At 46.0% G+C, this 24,459-nt stretch overlaps 1 protein-coding gene across 2 annotated transcripts in view; it reads left to right on the top strand.

Moving 5' to 3' along the window:
- Positions 1-24,070, top strand: part of MON1A (MON1 homolog A, secretory trafficking associated) — a 33,176-nt gene extending 9,106 nt beyond the window's left edge. For both annotated transcript variants that reach the window (XM_068252955.1, XM_068252956.1), the window contains exons 2-6: positions 985-1,122; positions 11,207-11,653; positions 14,507-15,272; positions 18,800-18,947; positions 23,144-24,070. In XM_068252955.1, the coding sequence (XP_068109056.1) occupies positions 990-1,122; positions 11,207-11,653; positions 14,507-15,272; positions 18,800-18,947; positions 23,144-23,284 (1,635 nt within the window). In that variant the 5' untranslated portion in view covers positions 985-989 and the 3' untranslated portion in view covers positions 23,285-24,070. The remainder of the gene's footprint in view (positions 1-984; positions 1,123-11,206; positions 11,654-14,506; positions 15,273-18,799; positions 18,948-23,143) is intronic.
- The last annotated feature ends 389 nt before the right edge of the window (positions 24,071-24,459 follow it).

Here is a 24,459-nt window from a genome sequence, read left to right as displayed (position 1 = left end):
GTTACTTACCCTGCTCTCAGCATTCCACTAATGAGATCTCCCTTCAGTCAGGAGCACTTTTAACTGCTTAAAACTGAGGGTACCTCTGGCTACCTAATACAAAGGGACACCTCTAGCTACTTATGATGGGCAAGGGAAATAAGGGAGAAGTGACAGCTGGGCCAGCTAGCAGACTTGTGGTGCGGTTTGGCCGGGGTTTGTAGGTTCATGGAGGGCAAAGTCTAGGGTGCCAGGACATCTGTGCCTATTGGCTCTTGTGATGTGAATCCAGGCCTGATATCGGGATTGCTGTACACAAACTAGATTTTCCCCGAGCCGCTCTAAGGAAATGAGGGTGTCAGCCTCTGCATTCCTCACTTCAGGTTTCCTTTAAAGAGACCCTGTAACAAAAAAAACATCCCCTGGGGGGTACTCACCTCTGGAGGGGGAAGACTTAGGGTCCCAATGAGGCTTCCCTCACTTCTGTAGCTGCAGTCAATCCAGCGCTTGCTCCCCCGAAGCATCCTGCAATCCTCCCCCGACACGCTCTGATTTATTTACCTTCCCGGGATCCAGCCCAGGTGCAGTAGCGGCTCTTCCTTCGGGTAAGGTGGAAATAGCCGAACCCAATCGAATCCGCTCTACTGTGCAGGCGCAAGAGGACTCACGCCTGCGCAGTAGAGCGGATCGATCGGGTTTGGCTATTTCCGCCTTAACCCGAAGGGAGATCCGCTATTTTGCCTGTGCTGGATCCCTGGAGGTGAATATTTACATTGGCACACTTCGGGGGACCCTCAGGCAAACTGCACTACAGATATATATATATTAAATTTATAGTGTTGTTTAACCAAAGGTAATATATAGTAATCAATAAGATTGCTTTGTTCAGTTTTGGTTGAGTTAATCTATAAGGTTTGCAGGGCATCTGAGCGCTAGCAAGATTGATATACACCAGATTATAATATAAGGTGTGCAAGCAATGATAAACTCCCATGCTGTGTATAGGACACATGGCTTCTGACGTCCATGAGAGGCCACAATGTGACACCCTGGTAACCACACCAGCACCCACTCTTTCTATAGACCAGGAGAATCAGAGGTCCGAAAGTCCGGCACCAGCATTGACCCAGGGCTCCGAGCCAGGTGAGCACCGCTTTGTTTCATTATGACACTGGTATTTCTGTGATAGTCCAGCTCCAGTCAATTTCTGTTTAATTTTGGATAGAATGCAGAAGTCTTATAACCTATTTAGGGTTTTTACTCCTGCAAGTGTACACATTGGAGAGAGAGGACCTGAACTCTTGCACAGGGCAGAAGGTAAACATAAAGAAACGCACCCTGTATGTATTTAGAGTCCTTTAGGGCACGCTAAGCTTCACACGCTAAGTTATTGGGCGCAAAGTTTAGTTGGGCGGTGCGACGTCATAGGCACAGCGCTAAACTTTGCGTGCGATAACTAAAAGCATTGGCTGTGCTACCTACTTAGCACTGTAGTTAGCACACCCAAAGCTTTTAGGCTTTTGTGAATCGAGCCCAAGATGTTAACCCTATGTCTGCTTCCATGAAAGCAAGAAGTAAACCCACTGTAGATCTATTGCAGGATTTGTCTCGGCTGTAGCAAAAAAAAGTTTTCATTAAATGTTATTATGCCATTGCTTATCTTTTAGAGCAGAGAGGAATTTCTGAGTTCAGGTCCGCTTCAATCTCCTGTCACTTCCTGTGCTGTCATTACTGAGAAGAGACATTGAGTCTGAGAGCACACTGCGGAATTGCATAAATGTTTCAGTAGTAGTGCACTCCTGAAAAACGCATGCAATCCTGCATAGTGTGCTCAGAGCCTGAAGATTTTTTTCTTTTTGTATAGTGGGGAAGAAGTAGAAAATATTTGGAGTTTTTATTGCTGTCATTCACTTTCCTCCCTTGTGAAATCATGAGCCCAGGGACAGGAAATAAGCGACTATAAGCTAGATGGAGCCTGCTGAGGCTTCTGGATAACAATGCATTCTGGTGGTTCTGCAACCTATGGGTCTTGACCCGTTTATGTGTAGCAGCAGGTTGGGTCATGTGTTGCCTCCTATTTACAAGCTTCCCAGTTAACTCTGTGATAATTATGTAGTTTCTGTTGTAACATATGATCATATGTGTCATGACCCTTTGACGTGACTTAAGTCCAAATAAACTCAGCGCTTCCTCTCTGCTATAAAAGATTAGCCATAGCATGATAACCTTTAGGGACTTTTTGCAATAAGCTATAAAGGCGCACCATGCATTAAAACCACCTAAGAAAAAAATAACGCTAGTTCCGGTATTACAGCAGAAGTTGCAGGGTAACGCGCTGCAGCTTCTGCAGTACATGGAGCACTTTCGTCACATCACAGGAAGTGTGTCATGTTCTATTGCCTGTTATGGCCTTTGCAACGAGCTGCGGTAGGAGAAAGTACCACGATGCATATGGTAAGTGTAAAAAGACTCTACGGAAAAAGAAATATAAGGAAAGCCTAAAAAAAAAAAAACCTGAAGTCTTAACTTAGTTTCACATTCCTGGGAGCACAGAAAGGGTTAAGCCTCAGTGCTGTAAATTAGAGCCAGTACAGTATGAATCAGATCCAGTACAGCATGAGTTAAAAAAATATTAGTTATCTGTTTAAAAGAACCCAGAGTTACAGATTGCCCAGTAAGCTCATGGTGAACCAGAACTAGGAGTGTGTAAAGGGCTAAAAAGGACCAATAAGCCCTCTTACTCAAAACGCTATGCAAAACAGAAATTTGCCATTTTAACCACTTAAAGAGAACCAGAGACAAATAAAATAACATATTTATACATACCTGGGGCTTCCTCCTGCCCCATCAGCCTGGCTCGCTCCCACGCCGCCTTTCTCTGCTGCCTCTGTCTGCCGGAAACGGGTCGCGTCATTTTGGCCACTCTACGCACGTGCAGTGTGCTTCTTCCGTACTGCGCAGGCACATGCGTAATGAGTTGGATGGTGCCCCTGTGCATGCGGAAAACTGGCCGCGTCCGGCGGAAGTGACGGGACCTGGTACCGGCGATAGAGGCAGCGTAGGACGGCGGCGTGGGAGCGATGCAAGCTTATGGGGTTGGAGGAAGCCCAAGGTATGTATAACATCTTTTTCCCAGGGTCGTCACCAGGACAGCAACCCAGATGAGAGATGATCCCTTTCCACTTACTGTTGCACAGGAAAAGGTTAAAAGCATACAGAACCCTCAGAGCATATACAAGGACACATCAGCTTACCCTCTTCAGTTTGGTTCCTGTCCACAGATGGAGAAGGTGCTGGAGGCTGCTGTCGCGGTCTGGATGGGCTGATGCAGGGCCCAGGGCAGTCCATCTCCCCCTTGTATGCGGCTGGTCAGGTGACTTCAGCACGGGGAGATGGCTGCCGGATGTTACAGAGACGAGATCTGTCTGTGTTTTGAAGGCTACGCGTGCGTGCGCGCGTGCACAGGGCGCGGCCGTTGGTGGTTGGTTCCTTCCTAGTCAGGTGACTAGGAAGTGACGTCAGAGACCTGGCTTGGCGCTGACCTGAAGCTGAGTCAGCGTTCCTTTCCGGAGCTGCAAGATGCAGGTAACCCCTTCAGCGCTGGTATGGAAGCGCTGAAGAGGGGGATAAGAAGAGGAACTTATGTTGTCTGTTTCATGTGCCCGGTCACATTTAGTTACGGGACACATGATTTACAGTATATTTAAACCTGCCTACTCTGTCGATCAATGTGCATTATGGATTCGACAGAGTTAGGCCAGGAGGCCGCTGCGGCTGCTGCCACTTCTGATACTTCTACTCCTATTGCTACTGTGGTAGGTGGTATTCTGTGGGGTAATTTTATTCAGATACTGCCTCAGTTTATTTACTGATAGTCTTATGCTGAAAAAAGGGAAAGAGCCTGTCAAGCAGGCATGGGCAAACTCGGCCCTCCAGCTGTTACGGAACTACAAGTCCCACAATGCATTTGCCTTTATGAGTCATGACTGTGGCTGTCAGACTCCTGCAATGCATTGTGCGACTTGTAGTTCCGTAACAGCTGGAGGGCCGAGTTTGCCCATGCCTGCGTCAAGTCTGGAAAAGGGAAGGATGCCAATAAAGATACGCAGGGAACTTCTCATGCTTCTGGGTCTTCTTCCTCTCATCATTCTGGTTCCATTACTTCTGGGAAATAGAAACCCATAAAAAAATGTGCATTTTGTGGTATCAAAATTTCACCTAATGCTACAAAACCGATCTGCAAGGATTGTACCCAGCAAGTAGTGAAAGAGGAGTCTCCTGCTGTTAATTAGAATAGATAAGAAATATATATTCTTACCCACCCTGTTTTAAAAGAACAGGCAAATGTTTGTTTGTGATTCATGGGGGCTGCCATCTTTGTCATGGGGGCAGCCATCTTTTTGGTTGAAAGAAGGTGACAGGGAGCATGAGACACAGTTCCAACTGTCCTGTGTCCTGATTACCCCTCCCAGCTGCACACGCTAGGCTTCAAATGTCAAGTTCAAAATGTAAAAAAGAAAAAAAAATGCACCAAAACAGCAGAACGAGAACAACAACATCAGAAATCCCATCATGCTTTGCACAGCATCAGGGGAAAAAAGCCCGGGCAGTTTTCTTCTGTGCAGCTAAAAATGAGGCTTGTATAAGAGAAACAAAGTTCTGATGCTGTGAAACTGTTAAAGAAACACCAAGCCTTTTAAGTGCTGCTGAGTCGATTTTTAGTCCAGAGGTTCACTTTAAGGTTTGGCTTAAACATCTAGAAGCTCATGTTGCTGGGGGCACTGCTAGAGAGGTCATGTTAAAATCTTTTCCTAATATTTTTCACTGTATAAACTATTTGTGATGCGGCTGATGAGTCAGTTAGGCTGGTGGCTAGAACATCAGCTCTTGCCAATTCTGCTAGAAGAGGCATTTGGGTTAGAACTTGGGATGGGGATATGTCCTCTAAATGGCTGATAACAATCATTCAGGAGGGTTACAGGTTAGAATTCACCGAGAATCCTCCAGTAAGATACTTTGTAACTCCTCCTCCAGTCTCACCAATGATGTCCTCCGCTCTAGACGCAGCAGTAACCGACTTATTCATGAAACAAGTAATAAGAAGAGTTCCAATATGTCAGGAAAAAGGGGGTTTTATTCTCCAGTTTTTCTGGTACAAAACAGCAGGGAAATTTCAGACTAATTCTAAATTTGAAGATTCTCAACAAGTCAATCAAATATCGAAAGTTCAAAATGGACAACATCCATTCTGTTCTAAGCCTTTTACAGGAGGGTTCCTTCATGGCCTCGCTGGACCTTCAGGACGCTTATCTTTACCTGCCAATCCATCCATATTCACAAGCGTTTCTGAGGTTTGCAGTTCATCAGTCAGGGGAGGTAAGACATTATTAATTTTACGGCCTTTCCCTTTGTGTTGTCTTCTGCCCCTTGGCTTTTTACTAAGACTATGTCAGAGGTATTATCCTACTTAAGACTTTCTGATCAAGTTATCGGCTATCTTGATGACCTATTTTTGGGGGGTAACTCTCCTATGACAGCATCACTTGGGATTCAGACCTCAGTGAGTGTACTGGAATCGGGTCATCAACTGGAAGAAATCTTCATTGTTGCCATCTCAATCCATGGTTTTCCTGGGCTTTCAGTTGAATACTATTGATCAGAAGGTTTATTAGCCTTTTCCGAAACAAGAACTGCTTCTAACAAATGTGTTTTCCATCCAGGAGACTTCTTCCATCTCTATAAGGAGAGCCATGTCCTTTCTCGGTCTTATGACATCCTCCTTCCCGGCTGTCCAGTGGGGCCAACTGCATACACGACATCTCCAACATTGGATTCTTCAGGGTTGGAACGAAAAATTGTTGATTTTGGACAAAAAAGTATTGATTCCCAATTATGTAAAGACTTCTGTGCTGTGGTGGCCAGACAGGTATCATCTGCTGGAATGAGGGCTGTGGGTTTTCCCAATCCAAAAAGTCATCACCACAGATGCAAGCATGTGGGGATGGGGGGCCCACATGGATGAAACCCCAGTTCAGGGAGCTTGGAACAGGACTATGGGGAAAAGGCATTCCAATCTCAGAGAATTGGAAGCAGTGAGAAGAGCTTTGTTGCACTTCCAGACAGAGATTGTGGGTCAGCATGTGGTGATAAAATCAGACAACAACACTAGTGGCCCACTTGAATCAAGGAGGGACAAGGAGCAGGTCTTTTTCGGTGCAGGCAGAAAAGATCCTTCTCTGGGCCGAGAAGAAGTTAGGTTCATTAAGGGAAGTTCACTTAAAGGGGACCTTGAATCAGTTGGCAGACTATCTAAGCAGGTCACAGTTGAGTCGGGATGAGTTGTCCCTGAATCAAGAGACATTTCTGGAGTTAGTAGTCAGATGGGGGCAACCGTCAATAGACTTATTCGCAACAAAACGGAATGCGAAGTGTCAAATGTTTTGCTCCCGGTGTCCTCTCGAAAAACTGTGGGCAGTGGACGCCTTTTCTCTGAAATGGGATTATCCTCTTCTCTATGTCTTTCCTCCTTTCAGTCTCATTTCCAGGACTCTCAAAAAGATTATCCGGGACAAAGCTCTGGCATTCGTGATAGTCCCATTCTGGCCAGAGACCCTGGTTTTCTCTGCTGAGGAAGCTTGCTGTAGCAGATCCGTTTATGCTTCCAACCCGGCAGGATCTGTTGACACAGGGTCCATTGTCCCATCCACAGGTAAAGATGCTGCACCTGTCTGCATGGAAACTGAGTGGGAACTTCTGAGAGGTAATGGGTTTTCGAAGGAGTTATCAAACACCTTACTTCAAAGCAGAAAGTTAGTGACCAGAAAAATCTATGCAAATGTGTGGAGAGTTTACTGTTCTTGGTGTCTGGAGAATAATATGGGTAGACCGCAATCTTTCTCTGTTTTAAAGTTCCTCCAGGCTGGATTGAAGAAGGGGCTAAGCACTCTTTCTCTGTTTTATGCTGGGGATGCACGGTACGTTTCTGTACCATGTATTGACCAGCTGATCCGGGCAGCTGATAATATTCAGCAGGTCCGATCATGCCGCTCGATTCCTCCCGGTGGACAATGGCAGGGAATCGAGGGATGATAAGGAAGCGCCGGCGGGGACGAGCGGCAATCGATCCGGGCGGACGAGCGGGGATGCGCTGGCATCGAGCCACTGGCTCGGTCCGGCGCAAAAAACGAGCCGTCTATGCCCACCATAAGAGTTTCTCCAGGCTGGATTGAAGAAGGGGCTAAGTATGAGTACGTTCAAGGTGCAGACGTCTGCTCTTAGTGTGTTTTTACAGCGAACGCTGGCTGAGGATGAATTCTTCATTAGATTTGTTTAGAGCCATTCACAGGATCAAACCACTGGTTAAGACTTTTGTTCCTCCTTGGGATCTGAACTTAGTTCTCCAGACTTTAATGGAGACCCCTTTTGAACCTATTGAGAAAGTTTCTAAGAAAATTCTAACCATTAACACTGCTTTTTTGCTGGCTATCTCCTCGGCCTGGAGGGTAGGGGAGATTCAAGCTTCGTCTATTTCTGAACCTTACCTGGTGATCTCTGAGGATAGAATTACACTAAAAATCGAAAGCTTTATTTGTACTGTTTTCAGGCCTAAACAGGGGTAATTGGGCCTCAAAAGCGTCCATCTCTAGGTGGATAAGACCATGTATTGCCATGTCATATCAAGTGAAAGGTCTGCAGGTTCCGAGTTTGTTAAAAGCTCATTCTACCCGGTCGGTTTCTGCCTCCTGGGCAGAAAGGGCTGGGGTGTCTATTGACCAAATTTGTAGAGCGGCCACCTGGTCGAGTAAAAATACTTTTGTGAGACATTTTAAATTAGATGACTCTGATCAGCAAACTCTGATTTGTCATTCGGTAGAAGGGTCTTGCATGCTGTAGTCCCACCCTGATACTGTAATCTCTGTATCTCATCTGGGTTGCTGTCCTGGAGACGACCCTGGGAAAGACACGAGTTACTTACGGTAACGTCTTGTCGGAAGGACAGCACCCAAACTACCCACCCAGGTTTGTATGTTATTCGTTATTAATAAATGGTTTAGCATTATGCGAGATCATCTTTGTTAATACTTAAAAGGACTCCGAGCAGTGCAGAAACTATGGAAAGATGCATATCATTTTAAAGCTCTTTCTCCTCTTTCCAATGACATATAAACCGCCGCCCTACGCCTTTTAGTTTTTGCTATTTTCGCGATTGCCGCAGCCGTGATTTCAATCGCGAAAATAGAGAAAACTAAAAGGCGTAGGGTGACGATTTAGGTGTCGCCAGAAATAGGAGAAAAAGAGCTTTAAAATGATATCCATCTTTCCATAGTTACATTGTTTTACACAGGGCGACTTTTTCCTAAAGTCAGCAGCTCCATTCTGCTGAATGCAGCTGCTGACACTGGGGAAAGTGTCGTCCTGTGTAATACAAGTAACTATGGAAAGATGGATATCATTTTAAAGCTCTTTTTCTCCTCTTTCTGGCGCCTTTTAGTTTTCTCTCTTTTCGCGATTGAAATCACGGCCGCTGCAATTTCAATCGCGAAAATAGCAAAAACTAAAAGGCGTAGGGCGGCAGTTTATATATCATTGGAAAGAGGAGAAAGAGAGCTTTAAAATGATGTGCATCTTTCCATAGTTTCTTCACTGCTCGGAGTCCCTTTAACCTGCTGGGCGGTCTGGACGAGCTCAGCTCGTCCAGTACCGCCGGAGCCTGCCGCTCAGGCCCTGCTGGGCCGATTTGGCTCAAATAAAAAGCAGCACACGCAGCCGGCACTTTGCCAGCCGCGTGTGCTGCCTGATCGCCGCCGCTCTGCGGCGATCCGCCGCGAGCAGCGGCGAAAGAGGGCCCCCCTAGCCGCCTGAGCCCAGCGTAGCCGGAACAAAAAGTTCCGGCCAGCGCTAAGGGCTGGATCGGAGGCGGCTGACGTCAGGACGTCGGCTGACGTCGATGACGTCACTCCGCTCGTCGCTATGGCGACGATGTAAGCAAAACAAGGAAGGCCGCTCATTGCGGCCTTCCTTGTTTATTCTGGGCGCCGGAGGCGATCGGAAGAACGCCTCCGGAGCGCCCTCTAGTGGGCTTTCATGCAGCCAACTTTCAGTTGGCTGCATGAAATAGTTTTTTTTTTTATTAAAAAAAAACCCTCCCGCAGCCTGCCTGGCGATCTTAATAGAACGCCAGGCAGGTTAAGAGGGTAAGCTGATGTGTCCTTTATATGCTCTGAGGGTGCTGTATGTTTTTAACCTTTTCCTGTCTAACGGTAAGTGGAAGGGATCCTCTCATCTGGGTTGCTGTCCTTCTGACTCCCGGAAAAGACGTCACCGTAAGTAACTCGTGTCTTTTTCATCTTTAAACTTCGTTCGTCTCTGGTTCCCTTTAACCCCACAGGGTTGTTTTATTTTTTGCATCTGAGCAACTTTAACCTCCCATTCATTAGCCAATAACTTTATCACTACTCATCACAATGAATTGATCTATATCTTGGTTTTTCCGCCACCAATTAGGCTTTCTTTGGGTGATACATTTTGCTAATTTATTCTAAATCCATTTTAACATGAATAATAAGAAAGAAATGGAAAAAAATCATTATTTCTCATTATTTTGGCCATTTTTTTTTTTAATCCAATTTGATAATTATCGAATTGGATGGTCGATCGGCCGCCAAGTCGCTACATGTATGGTTACCTTTACTTTGTGATATTTTATCACAGGTGGCAACTTCTTGGAAAGTGATCTTTGTAGAATGTTCGTTTACTGAGAAATCTTAAAGGAAAGGTTCAGGGAGGGTGGGTAAAAAATAAAAATCAATTTCCACTTACCTGGGGCTTCCTCCAGCCCGTGGCAGGCAGGAGGGGCCCTCGCCGCCGCTCCGCAGGCTCCCGGTGGTCTCTGGTGGCCGACCCGACCTGGCCAGGCCGGCTGCCAGGTCGGGCTCTTCTGCGCTCCAAGGCCCGGAACTTCTGCGTCCCACGCCGGCGCGCTGACGTCATCGGACGTCCTCCGGGCTCTACTGCGCATGCGCAGTAGTTCTGCGCCTGCGCAGTAGAGCCCGGAGGACGTCCGATGACGTCAGAGCGCCGGCGTGGGACGCAGAAGTTCCGGGCCTTGGAGCGCAGAAGAGCCCGACCTGGCAGCCAGCCTGGCCAGGTCGGGTCGGCCACCGGGAGCCTGCGGAGCGGCGGCGAGGGCACCTCCTGCCTGCCACGGGCTGGAGGAAGCCCCAGGTAAGTGGAAATTGATTTTTATTTTTTACCCACCCTCCCTGAACCTTCCCTTTAAGCCTGTACAAAAACATAGCTGGTCTCCCAGAATCCTCTGGGCAGAGAATTACGCATAATAAACAGTCTAGGATAAGTCTCAGTATGAGGGCGGGGATACATACCATTATACAGTTATATATAGATATAGGAAGTGTTTCTAATGCTGAAACTAGGCTATTTAAAAGTGGGTATCCTGAATCATTTAATGCATGCTACTATATGTCCTTACAGGTGCGGTTTAAAGTGATCATTTATCTTGGGCTGGCTCAGGTGAGCCCCATTACTGGCAGAAGGCAGTACTACCGAACTGGTAAAGCTGCATAGTATGATGCTATACCACCATAATATTGCTTAACTCCCTGGTGTTCTGATAAGCCCTGGCGTTCTGATTCCCATTGCACATTTTTTTTTTTTAAATGTATCATGTAGCTAGCCTAGTGCTAGCTACATGATTCCCCCCTCCCTGCGGCATCCCTCCGATCCCCGCAGGCGCAATCACCCATCCAGAAATCCTGTTCTGAACGGGATTTCCAGGAGGGCTTCCCCCGTCGCCATGACGACACGCGTCGTGACGTCACAGGGAGACCCGATCCACCCCTCAGCGCTGCCTGGCACTGATTGGCCAGGCAGCGCACGGGGTCTCGCCTGGGGGGGGGCCTGCATCGCGACGATCAGACACAACACGCAGCAAGCAAAGTGCTTGCTGCGTGTTTAAAAAAAAAAAATATTCAAATCGGCCCAGTGGGGCCTGAGCGGTGACCTCCGGCGTCTCTGGACGAGCCTAGCTCGTCCAGAACGCCAGGGAGGTTAAGCTGCAGCTGCACTGGCTGGTGCAGGCATTGTCCATTCGTACCCAAACTAAAAAATGTTTTGTTTTTTGCATCCATGAAAATCACTACAAAAGTTTATTTATTTTCAGTTTCACCTATGTTTGTCCTATAACCTTCTGCCTATGATTATCCCTCAGGGGCCAGCCAGGATGAAGCCATGTTTGTCCATGCTCAGTCCTATGAGGACCTCACTGGCGAGGTGGAGGTGCCTGTCCCCCGGAGCCCTGGGCCGGAGGGTGACGTGGAGATCACCTGCATGGAGCAGATAAGTGAGGACTTCAGTAAGCTCAGCACTCAGCTGAGTGTCAGCTCTGAGCAGGGTACAGAGCAGAGCGAGGAGGTAGCCACTGACCAGGAGCAGGAGAGTTCTGGCAGAACCGTGAGCCAAGAAGGGGATGGAGGTTCCCGAACCCCAGATGACTGGTACCAGCACCAGAAACACATCTTTGTTCTGAGTGAAGCGGGGAAGCCAGTGTATTCTCGATATCGGTCGGAAGAGGCCCTTTCAAGCACGGCTGGAGTAATGGTGGCGCTGGTGTCTTTTCTTGAATCGGACAAGAATGCCATCCGGTCAATCCATGCAGGTAGGCGCATACTTAACCCTTAGACTGCCACCAATGTCTTCAGACGTTTTGAAAGTGCTGTCTCTATGCTGCAAATGTCAAAAGTTGTTTTCCGCCAAAACTACTTCCCCCTGCCTCCAACGTTTTTATTCTTTGCAGAATTTCTGCATCTATGACGTCTAAAGGCCTTTTTACACCAAAATTACCAAGTTTCCACTTTTAGTTTTCCCTTTTTTGATTTTCTGCTCTTCGTTTTCTGATTTCCTTTTTAGGTAGCTAGAGATATGCAAATACGTTGATGCAGAATTATACAAATATTATTGAAAACCTATGCAGCTTGAAAATGACCCAATCCCGTGCTTCCAAGATTGGATTAGCCATATTTACAAGCTGCGTAGGTTTTCATAATAATTCTGTATCAAATCTCAATTATTTGCCATCGTTACTGACTAACGTGGAACATGTAGAGCTTGTCAAAACATCCAGTCACCAGTAGCTGGCAGTCTAAGGGTTAAAGAGGAACTGTTGTGAAAATAACGCAATTAATAAAATTTGCGTACTTTTTTCAATATACATTTATAAATGATTTAGCGAAGCAGCTCACTTTGGCCGTATGTCTCGTATCGGTGCAGCTATAGCTGCAATAGCCGGACCCTGGATTACGTGTCCCCCCTGACTTGCTATGACTAGGAGGGGAATGGTATTTAATGCTGCTGGGAATCTCAGCGGCAGCAGGGTGAGAAGTCGTTTGGCTCACCCTGCACCCAACTGCCCGGCAGCATAATATGTACGCGTGATTTAGTCAATGTTTGCCCATTCTAAAAAATTTTCCCTGATTTACATTTTTACATTTATCACAGGTATTCACATCTTTAGTTTTGCCAGGTGATCTCTGCGGAAACAGAATTGTGCAAACTGCTGCACTAAGCCGTAGCCCTCAGTAAGCCGCCACCACCCATGCTAAATCCCTGCCGAAAAGTGCATACTTAAAGGAGTACTATCGATTAAAACGACTTTTTTTTTTTTAATACTCTATATTAGTGTACACATTACCACTAGTGCTAGGGGCACTTTATTTATTCACCCTGGTTTCTCTCTCACTATCCCTGCTTAAAAATTCATTTCTCACACAGCTCATAGTAGTTTGGGTCACCCTGAGCTGCTTGGTTACTCTGTCACACAGCTCACAAATATATTTCACTGTGTCACTCACAGCATGCAGCAGACATGAGGAGAAATAGGCTGATCTGAGGTGGTAACAGGTAACTAAATGAGCTGTAATATTGCTGGAATATAACTAGCTATACCACGAGTCTGTGTTTACACTCAGACTGGCTGCCTGCTTGAGGAGATTCACTCCAGGCTGCATCCACTTTACAAGCTGCTGAGAGGGGCAGACCACTGTCTACAATTAGCATTATTAGTATCTTTATCAGTAAAGAGAAGCAAAGATAATAAACACACATTGCTAGAATCTTTAACCCCTTACCACCATATCAACAAGATTCTTTCAGCAAGGTGATAATTAAACTATAAACTGAGGAGTTGATAGCAACTCCCCTGTGCAGAGACATGGTCTAGCCCTCTGGGAGCTCAGTATTAGATACATTTTGTATCCAACACTGACGCCAAAACTGACGGAGGATTTTACAGCTGAGAGGAACAGCTGTGTGAGGAATCAAATTGCTCCTAGTACTTGCCCTAATGTGTGCTACAACATACAGCATTTCAAAATAAATGCATACATCGATAGTATTCCTTTAAGTATGCGCGGATGCAGCTATGCAAGCACACCACAACTGCCGGGGGTAGAGTATCTGCCGTACTTCACCCAGTCAGATAATTGCTCTGAACCCCCCCAGAATTGCGGCCGTGGTGGCTTTCTTATATTTTTGGAAGAGTCTCTGGCCATCCCCATCTACGTTGCTGCAGCCAACTCCCAGTTTGGCGACCACAGTCTAATTGGTGACTGGAAGCAGACTGCGGCAACACAGGCGAAGGTTTCCGAAGAGCTTTGGCAAGCTTAGTTCCCGGAGTAGGGTAGCAAAGCGTCAACCGAGTCCCGATTACATCGGACCAGGTAAGTCTTTAACCCCCAGCAGCCAAATAAAGTAAACTTTGGCTGCAGGCCTAAATTTTTCCTGCAGCTGGGGAAGTTTGCCTTCCCCAGTTTGACAGGGTATGTAGAGCAGTGCAGGGAGCTTTTATAGTTACCTGTCTGAACGGCTGGATTAGCTTCTTCTTCCTCCATCACGGTGGTGATGTTATCACGACATGTCTTCTCGGTTTCCGATCGCATGATATGGAATGTGATAGGGATCCAGAAGACCATGTCAGTGGGGGTCACCCCTCTTCCTCCACCAGGTGGCGCTAACATGGTATCCTGGATCCTGATCACGTCATATTTGATCGCGACCCAGAAGACCGGTCAGTAGTTCAAAGCCGCCGGTGTCTGGAACGGGTAAATAGAACTGCTCCCTGCCACCCTGCACTAGGCAGCCAAACAAGATATGCCGACAGAGGTTTAGAATGCACCTGCAGCTTTCAAATGGATAATTTCATTTGGAGCTGCAAATTAGTTAATCCTGAGGCCCTTCCAATCCTATAGTGGTGATGGAGGTTGAGAAGATGTGGTGGCATCTCTGCAGGGTGGCCTGCCACTATGTAGTTACACCTCTGTTAGTGGGGACAGAACACAATTTATATTCTTAAAGTGTCCTTGCGACTGGCATCATGCAAGTGTTTCAGAAATGTCATCAAAGCATGTCTAGTGACACAAGTCTTTGATAGTCAAATATAATACAACACAGTGCGGATTTAAAGTTGCATTATACCGTTTTCTGTATTTTCATCTTGAGACTTTTTCTATTGCAGATGGCTATAAGGTGGTGTTTGTGCGTCGGTCTCCTCTAGTGTTGGTGTCTGTGTCTCACACTCAGCAGTCGGAGCAGGAGATCTCACAGGAGCTACTCTACGTTTATTATCAGATTGTGAGCCTGGTGACCGGCACTCAGCTTCACCACCTTTTCCAGCAAAGACCCAGCTACGACCTGCGCCAGCTTCTGGCTGGATCTGAACGCATTACAGACAGGTTGCTGGACTCGATGGATATGGACCCCAGCTTTCTCCTGGGTGCAGTGCGCTGTCTGCCTATGCCGGCCAGTGTACGGGATTCTGCCACATACTGCCTCCAGCAAGCAAAAGCCAAGAGCCTGGTCTTCTCCATACTCATGTCAAGGAATCAGCTGGTGACCTTGGTTAGAAAGAAGGACCAATACCTGCACCCCATTGATATCCATCTGCTCTTCAACCTAGTCACGTCATCCAGCTCCTTCAGGGAGGGTGAGGCCTGGACACCCGTCTGCCTCCCCAAATTCAACTCATCTGGCTTTTTCCATGCTCACATCTCCTATCTTAGCCATAAGCCTGAACTTTGTCTCCTAATGGTTTCCACCGATCGAGAAGACTTCTTCACAGCCTCTGACTGCAAGAGGAAAATAATGGAGAGACTAGAGAAAAGAGGAGCTTGGGGACCCTTGAAAGACGCCCTGCAGGACCCCTTCTATGATGTCACACAAATCGGAATTCCAGAAATGAGACATTTCCTCTACAAGTCAAAGAGCTCTGGCATCTTCACCAGGTGAGGAAGGGGCAAACGGGAAGGCTCGGCCCTAAGTACAGCAGCCTAACTTTAAAAGGAACCTGAGGTGGGAGACATAGAGAGGCTGTCAAATATGTAAAGAGAACCGAGAGCCAAAATATAGTGTAGTAGGTTATAGTAATGGAAAAATTAAAGAAGAGTACAATGATATACTCACAAACATGGGTTACCTCCAGGTAACCACTATATAAGCAGGTGAGGAGATTAGCCTGTCCTCACTCAGGAATAAGAAGTCGCTCTCTGTGGATAGGAAAGATGGGATTAAGATGGGGTATCCCCCTCCACCAAGGGTGGATATTCAATATGACAAGTACAGAGGCGCCAAAAGATTAAAAACAGTACTTAAAGGTATAAAAATTGCTGAGGAGGCAGTGGTGGACTTACCTCCAGCAAGCAGACACAACAAGCTGTGTATTTAGAACAAATTGAATTTATTGGTACACTCCAGGGGGTAGTCGCAACGCGTTTCGCAGGCAGAACCTGCTTCTTCAGGCAATAGAGAATGGAGTACACAACAGCATTTGGTCCGGGTAACACCTGGCGCCTCGTGTTACCCGGACCAAATGTACCCGGACCAAGTGTACCAATAAATTCAATTTGTTCTAAATACACAGCTTGTTGTGTCTGCTTGCTGGAGGTAAGTCCACCACTGCCTCCTCAGCAATTTTTATACCTTTAAGTACTGTTTTTAATCTTTTGGCGCCTCTGTACTTGTCACAGAGGCTGTCAAATGTATTTCCTTTTAAACAATACCAAGTACCTACCAGTCGTGCTGATCTTTCTGGTCAGTAGTATCTGAATCACACACCTAAAATAAGCATGCAGCCAATCCAGTTAGACTTGAGTTAGAGAACTCTTATCATCTAGTTTGTTTGGGGTCTATGGATAAAAGTATTAGAGGCAGTGGATCAGCAGGACAGCCCCGCAATGTGCAGAATTTAAAAAGTAATAAATATGACAGCCTCCATATGTCTTTCACCTCGAGTTTAATCAGTCCATGCATGCGCTAACTAGCATTGGTCTATGGAAGCTATAACCGGACAGAATTAGGAGAGACAAAACAATTCTAGTTTCAAACACTTAGGCCAATATGCAATTACATTTTTCTCCTAGGTAATAGTTTCTCAACCTGTCAATAAAATGCCTTTTAAACCACCGGCAAGAAAGAAAATACAATAATTTTGAGGGTAAATTTTCACCTACTTTTTAGTGCTTTTTTAATTGTGCGGAAAAGTTACTTAAAGGATACCACAGCCGAAAAGTTTTGGAGAAACGGGGGAAGCAGGCATGTATGGGGAGATGTCCTGATGGCCACGGCTCCCCCTGTTCTCCTCCGTCCCATCCTTACATAACTTAAGCCTTTTCCTGGTCACCGGAGTCTGACATTAGTACCTAGGTGCTAGCCTGGCTACGCGCCTCCCTCAGCTCATGACCGCGGCAGGGAGCGCTCTGCGCATGATGTTACAATTGCGTCATGTGCAGAGCTGTCCCGGGCCCCGCGTACTAAGGGACGTGTGCAGCCAGGCTACCACCTGCGCAATGATGCCTGACTCTGGGAACCTGGAAGAGGCTGCCGGAGGGTCTTTAGGTATAGTAGGAGGGGGACAGAGGAGATCTGGGAGAGTGATGGGCATCAGGACAGCTCCCCATACATGCCGAACCCCCCCCCCCCCCCCCCCCCCCCGTTTCTCTAAAAATGTTGGGCTCTGGTATCCTTTAAAAGAGAAAGTGGAAAAATTAACTCCTGTATGAAACTCAGAGAAAAAGTTAATTGCATATGTGCCTTAGAAGGAAACTGAACACTTCCTTACATAACAAAAAAAATTTGTTAGAGAGCAATACAGCCCTGCTGAGTTGCAATTTTACTTGGTAGCGCGCCCAGTCTATGCATAGATAGGATTTAGTTAGTGTTAGGTCCCCTCCCATGGAGGATTGACTTCTTCACAGTGGGAGGGACGAGTACTTAACAAGTTGCATGCAAGCTGTTACAGGAAACCAACACCCTCCAGTGGTAGACAGGTCATGTGTATGCTCAGTGTGTATTTTATCCCATAAGTGGGGCTTGCACTCTTTTGCAGGTAGGCACTCATCTGTTTTTAAGTAGCGCTGTTCATTTCAATGCTATTTACTACTGTATATGTTTTGAAGCTAAAAAGCCTTACTTTCATTTTGTTTGAGCAGTGGTCACATGATTATGCCTGCAGGAAGCTGCCAACTCAGATGCATGCTGGGAACTTCACTACCTGTTAATACTGGATTTCTCTCTCACCTCATATATGGGTTGGCATCTTCCTCTTCCATGGACAGTTCATTATTTATTTGCAACTTCCCTTCACCTTCAATCTCGCTTACAAATGAAATATGCTCTGTACTATTCCGCAAGTCCTGCTTCAATATGCAGCCACCTTGTGGTGCTGCTTTTGTTTCATCTGCAGCTCCTCCATCACATGCAGCCCATCCTTTCTGTGCAACCTACTAAATGAGCACAGAAAAGAACAATGATCTGCTGCAGCAGCCGGGTGCAGCTGGATGGAGGGCTAATTGGGGGAAAAAAAACCCTTGTAGAGTGTATTGCTCATAACTCCCAGCTATCCCTCTTGTAGGGACACTCCCTCTTTGTGAACCCAGTACCTCTGTCCCTTTTTTCTTCCTCATAATTTTTTATTTTTTTTTTGCCCTCTTTCAGGACAGATATACAGATCTATGTAAATAAATGTATTTTTCTCATAAAAAATGTGTTTAAAGAGAACCCGAGCTGGGTTTGAACAATGTGATCTGCATAGTGAGGCTGGATCTGCCTATACAGCCCAGCCTCTGTTGGTATCCCAAACCCCCCTAAGGTCCCCCTGCACACTGCAATCCCTGATAAATCACATCCGTGCTGTGGGCACACAGTGTGTCGCAGCGGCTGTGTTTTTCTCTATAGTGTCAGTCTGCTGCTCTCCCCACCTCTTGCAGAACTCCGGTCCCCGCCTGCCTCCCTTCCCTCCTCGCTGATTAGAGGGAAGGGAGAGGGGCAGGGCCCGGAGCTCTGCAGAAGGCGGGGGAGCAGTGGAGACTGACTTTACAGATGTAAACACAGCCACACAGCGCGGCTGTGATCTATGTCTGATTTCAGAGTGCAGGGGGACATTAGGGGGGTTTGGAATACCAACAGAGGCTGGGCTGTATAGGCAGATCCAGCCTCACTATGCAGATCACATTGTTCAAACCCAGCTCGGGTTCTCTTTAACTCCGTAACTGTTTAACTTTATTTCCATCCTTTAAATCAATATATATTTCTTATTTATAAATGTTAATACGAAGGAAAATGATCCAGGATAGAATTGACCAGCGTGATTTGAGTTATAAAACATATTTTTCTTATGAAATCTTAATGGTATGCGTGGCTAGGAGTGTGTCAGGGGCGTGATTAGGGGTGTGGCTTCTTATCTCAGTTGTCAGGTATGGTATGGCTGACACAGGCAATGGGTGTAGTTATTACTGCTCATGTGATCTCTCCACAGTCCAGTGATGACGGCCCCCTATGACACGGATCGGGAGGGGAAGCGGCTGGTAGCGTTATATCAGTATCTGCATGGTAGGGCACACTGCAGCTCCCGGCCACTAGCAACCATCTACCACACCGCCTCCCATGAGAACATATTGGCCTGGGTAAGTAGCCAGATGTACAGAGGCAGTGAGACTTTTTCCTGAATAATGTGCAAAACCAACTGAATTGTCTACTTTTCCCACAAACCCAAGACAGGGAAAAATAAACTCTTAAAATCTTTATCATAATAGTTGTCTGTAGTCAATCATATGTGTTGTATAAAAGCAGAGACAAGTAGAGAAAAGTGTTGGCACTGCAGCTTTAGGAGGAGGGTGGCAACTGCACCTTCCAGGATCAGCAGACTCGTTTACTGAAGCCTGCTTTGACCGTAAAGAGTATGCAGTAACAATGAAGAATGAAGAAGGTCGGTACTGCAGTTATCAGTGTTTATTCAATGTTAATGTGTGCAGTAGCATAAATCACATACAGCGTGAGCCTATGTGGCAAGCAAAGTATAGATGCACATACCGGTCCTGGTGTGCAGACGGCGGGATGGTGGGTGCAGGGCTCAAGTAGCCTAAAGACCATTTTGCGCAGATAGCGCTTCTACAGAGGCCTATCCACACATAACAGCTGTTAGGCTACTTGTGACCTGCACCCACCATTCCACGGTCTGCCCACCAGGGCCGGTATCTGCATTTATACTTTGCTTGCCACATAGGCTCGTGCTGTATGTTATTTATGCTATTGCACCACATCTATGTTGAATAAACACCGATAACTGCAAGGTTGTGTAAAAGAGCTGCCCTTTCTTTCTTAATTTTATTCGTTCACAGCTGTTCTTGTCTTATGGCTTCACTACCTTGTGATTCACAAGCACACACAGTTCCTTACTTTTCTTTGCTCAGAATTCGCCATTGTTGTTACCTGTATGGAATGAGATTCAGGCCTCAGCCATAAATTCTGCCTGCTGCTTTGTGCCACACTAAGGAGGGGATGGGTGGCACATGCATATTACTGGTGATTTGGCAGCCCTCCTGCAGAGGACAGCATAGCCCAGGCATGGGCAAACTTGGCACTCCAGCTGTTGAGTAACTACAAGTCCCACAATGCATTGCAGGAGTCCGACAGCCACAGTCATGACTCATAAAGGCAAATGCATTGTGGGATTTGTAGTTCCTTAACAGCTGGAGGGCCAAGTTTGCCCATGCCTGACATAGCCTCACCTGGAGGCCCCAGAATGAGATGATCACTGGAGCCTCGAGGGGATTTTATTGGCTGCTGGGCCCTTTTGTTTTATAGGGTAACATATGTTAATGTATATGGACATTCATTTACATTGTTTGTTTTTAAAGCACATCCAGAAAGGCAGTGTTTCTCAAACCTGTCCTTGTGACCTCCCCTCAGCGGTGCCTGTTTTGCAGGCAGCCTCACCTATGCACAGGTGGGGTAGTTGGTGTCTCTGCTACATGGAATCCACCTAGTTGTGCAGAGGTGAGGTTGCCTGCAAAACATGCACCATTGGGGGTTCACAAGGACAGGTTTGAGAAACACTGAGATAAGGCCAACAACGCTGTGCAGAGAACTGGGGTAAGTGCCCATAGGGCAGTCTAGTGGTTAGCTCTCTTACCTTGTAGCGCTGGGTCCCGGTTCAAATCCCAGCCAGGACACTATCTACACAAAGTTTCTGTGTTCTCCCCGTGTGTCTGTGTGGGTTTCATCCGGGCACTCAGGTTTCCTCTCACATCCCATAACATTCAGAAAAGTGGCTTCTTCCTAAAATTGGCCCTAGACTACAATACAAACACTACACGATACATACATAGAGCTATGACTATGGTAGGGACTACATTGTAAGCCCCTCTGAGGGACAGTGATAAGACAATATACTCTGTACAGCACTGTGGAGGATGTTGGCACTATAGAAATACTAAATAATAATAAATAGTCTCAGTCCTGAGGCGTCCTCATATTTGCTGTGTACATGGCAATGAGGATGGATGTACATTATTCAAGTACAGTTTTAAGAGGAGCTGTCAGTCATACTATCTCAGGAAAAAACACATATAGTAGAGTAGATAAATACTTGCTCTACTTACATAACATATGTATTGCACTGTCCACATTTTTTGATTTTAGTGATTTTTTTTTTTTTTTTTTTTTTTTTTTTTACAGTAAAAAAAGAGAAAATCCTTCTTAGCATTTCCCATTTTAACTGTGGCTGTTTTGAAGCCAACCCTGATGTCATTTCCTCCCTTACTCTCCTCTGCCTGATTGTGTATGCATTGCCCTTTGTCCACTATAGAAAGTGCATTGTCTCAGCGTGAGAAATATTGGCCAATCAGAGAGGAACAGAGGTGTGGGAGGGGAAAACAGGAGGGAAAGAGGCTTCAGCCAATCAGGCTGAATTATTTAAGTCTGAGGGGAAAGCAGAGAAGCAAAAAGGACAACCCAGCATGCACTGCAACTTCCTTTGCGCATACCAAATTTTGTGTGTACTAAATAAGAGTCAGGTAAACTGGGGAATGATCATTTATCAACAAGAAAAGTAATAGTGATTTTATCTTTTGGATTGACTGGATAGCATCCTTATTACTTGTTTACCAGATGCATATAAAGAATTGATTTTGGATTTTATGCCCGACAGTTACACTTTAATGTTCCATTTTTGAAATTGGTGACAATACTGGGGTGAGCTAACACCCTACAACACTCTACTGCTTCTGGGGTGAGCATGACAGCCAAAAATGAAATCTTTATTTGCGGTTACAAGTCCACTTTATGGTTATCCCTCCCCCCCCCCCCCCCCCCCCAAAAAAAAAATCACAGGTTTTATAGAGCACTCTTAGGGCTAGTGCATATGGGCAGCTGGTGGGACAGCTCGTGGCGCTTTTCTGCTACCGTGCAAGAAAGCATTTGGCATCGGCTCCCGTTAGTCCGTTGCATTTTGAACCCATAGGGGGATATGGAAAAAATGCCAACGCTGGGTGTTACATGTACCATCCGATATGAGATGACAGGACCTACTGTGACATTTACACCGACAACGCTCAATGCTGTCACAGTTGTTTCAAAACAAAGCTTTTGTCAGCTGCCAAAAACAGCGTGTTTACTGCCAGTGTGAACCAGTCCTTGGTAAAGCTTGATTGACTATATCTGAAGGGTAAAATGGAGTAGAGCAGAATACCTTTCCCCTGGGAATTACTGCTGCTGAAACCAGGAGATAAGTGCTGTACATTGGAGGGAATTACAGTGTTTTTCAGAATCTGAAGCACTTTTTTTTTTCCCCCAAAAAAAGTCTTATATTCTAAAGATAAGGTAAAATGTGATGCTGAGTGCACAGGGAAGCACTTTACCGCATCCTGCCACCGTGCTTCTTTACTCCTCACTCTAGTTCTGCTTCTCCACGCGTTTCTCTAGCATCTTCTGATATCGCGATACACTGTCGCTATACAGCTCCAGTCCTTCTTCCTGGGCAGCTCCATATTGCCGGATTATTGGTCCCCCCCCCCCATACTGCATGATCCCAGTGGCACATGTGCGCTGCATTTCATGCGTGACCCTGATACACGTGCACCACTGGGGTCATGCAGTATGGGGGGGAACCAATACTATGGAACTGACCATGAAGAAGGACCTGGAGCTGTATAGTGGCAGGCGGCCGCAGTGTATGCCAATATCGGAAGATGCAGGAGAAGAGGAATACATGATGATGAAGTAGAGCCAGAGTGAGGGGGAGAGGAATGTGGCAGCAGGATTAGGTGAGAGCTGAAGTGACAGTAGTGTAGCTTAGCTGGGAGGGCTGCAGGGGTCAGTGTAGTGTATAATGTAGTGCGGTGTAACTGGTGGGGACAACAGGAGTTCGTGTAGTGTGTAGTGCGTAGTGCAATCTAGTCTAGTGCAGCGTAACTGGTGGGGAAAGCAGGGGTTAGTGTAGTGTATAGTGCAGCGTATAGTGCAGCGTAACTGGTGGGGAAAGCAGGGGTTAGTGTAGTGTATAGTGCAGCGTATAGTGCAGCGTAACTGGTGGGGAAAGCAGGGGTTAGTGTAGTGTATAGTGCAGCGTAACTGGTGGGGACAGCAGGGGTTATTGTAGCCGGACAGTGTAGCTTAGAGTAGCTTACAGACAGTTTGGGCAGGGAAAGGTCCATAAGATGCCCCTGCACCATATATATGCACTTTGTTTAGTAGTTTTGTTTAATCCATGATTTTTTTTTTTTTTTTTTTTTTTTTTTTTTTAACCTCTAAAATTAGGAGTGTCTTATATTCCAAAAAATAAGGTGCTTGGATGACAAAACATCTCTTCTCTTTTCTGCAGGTGACAGAGGCATTTGAACTCTACGCTTGCTTTAGCCCATTGGGGACAAAATCATCAGCTGTGAATGGCGTCTCCCGCCTTCTGCGCTGGATTCGCAAGGAGGAGGAGCGTCTGTTTATCCTTAGTTCTCCAACGTACTGACTGTGATGAAGGGACCATGCCTTCTTCTACTCGTTTTCTAGGACATGCCAAGGGACCTCTATCTGAAACCAGACCTAAGAGCTGGCAGGAAATCCACATTGGATAAGATTTCCCAGAATCCTTTGCACTGTGATGAGAACTCTTGTGATGTCACTCGATGCTGGCAGCGACTGTTCTGCAGCAATGGCTTCCGTTACCAATTCTCTGTCCTTATTTCTTTCTAAGATGCAGCTTGTGTTAAGAAAGCTCTGCCTTATGTCTGCATGTGGTAGGCAGGCCCAGGAGCCAGTAAAATGAATGTGATGAATGCTTTGCCGTGTATATAAGGGTTTACAGCCAGGGTTGTACAGCGAGGAGGCACAGAAGATGATCAGCAGAGTTTTGGAAAGCAAATTGGCAGAATTATAGCAATGCTGTTTATAGCATCCAGTCAGGTTTTAGACAACACTATTTACAAATGTTCTATCATCTTATGAAAGGGAACACATTCTAGGTGAGGGAAATTTTAATAATTTATGACATACGGTATATCTTTTTCTAATGTGGTGCCCACCTTACCGTCCGGCTGAATGAATACAACATATACATAGTGCTGGCTAACCAATGGGTGAAGAGCTGCTATGTGGAGATAACTGAAACTCTCTTATTACTTTCTATCCGTTATATGTACTGCTATAATACTACAGTATTTATTGTATTATACCTATTCAAAAATGAACAAATATCTGGCGACCAATCCACAGTCTGAACACTTCTACCTGAACCGAATAAAATTATTTAAAATAACACATGATGTACCTGAAAATTATTCCTTCCAATTCTGACTAGATCTAGTCAGACTTGTCTCTCTGGAATCTGAAAGCATAATACCTGTTACACACACCATGCAATTTCATGTCAGACAGGTTGAATTGATTATTTCTAACAGGTCCATCTGATTTCCGAAAGTTTTTCCGATCACTTCTATAGAAAATCGATCAGAAAAACGATCGGATATCAGATCGGCCCCCTAGGAAATAATCAATTTGATCCATCTATCTGATGGGAAATTGTATGGTGTGTACCAGGCATCAGGGCCCTTTTTTATTAAATCAGTTGCTGTCAGTTATACCTGAAATGACAGCCGATGAGCAAGGTAATATCCATGTACCTATTGCTCAAGTGGGAAATATTAC

Source organism: Hyperolius riggenbachi, chromosome 9, assembly GCF_040937935.1.
Source record: "Hyperolius riggenbachi isolate aHypRig1 chromosome 9, aHypRig1.pri, whole genome shotgun sequence".
Lineage (NCBI taxonomy): Eukaryota > Metazoa > Chordata > Amphibia > Anura > Hyperoliidae > Hyperolius > Hyperolius riggenbachi.
The sequence above is the reverse complement of the archived record's forward strand: the minus strand, read 5'-3'. Positions and strand labels throughout refer to the sequence as shown.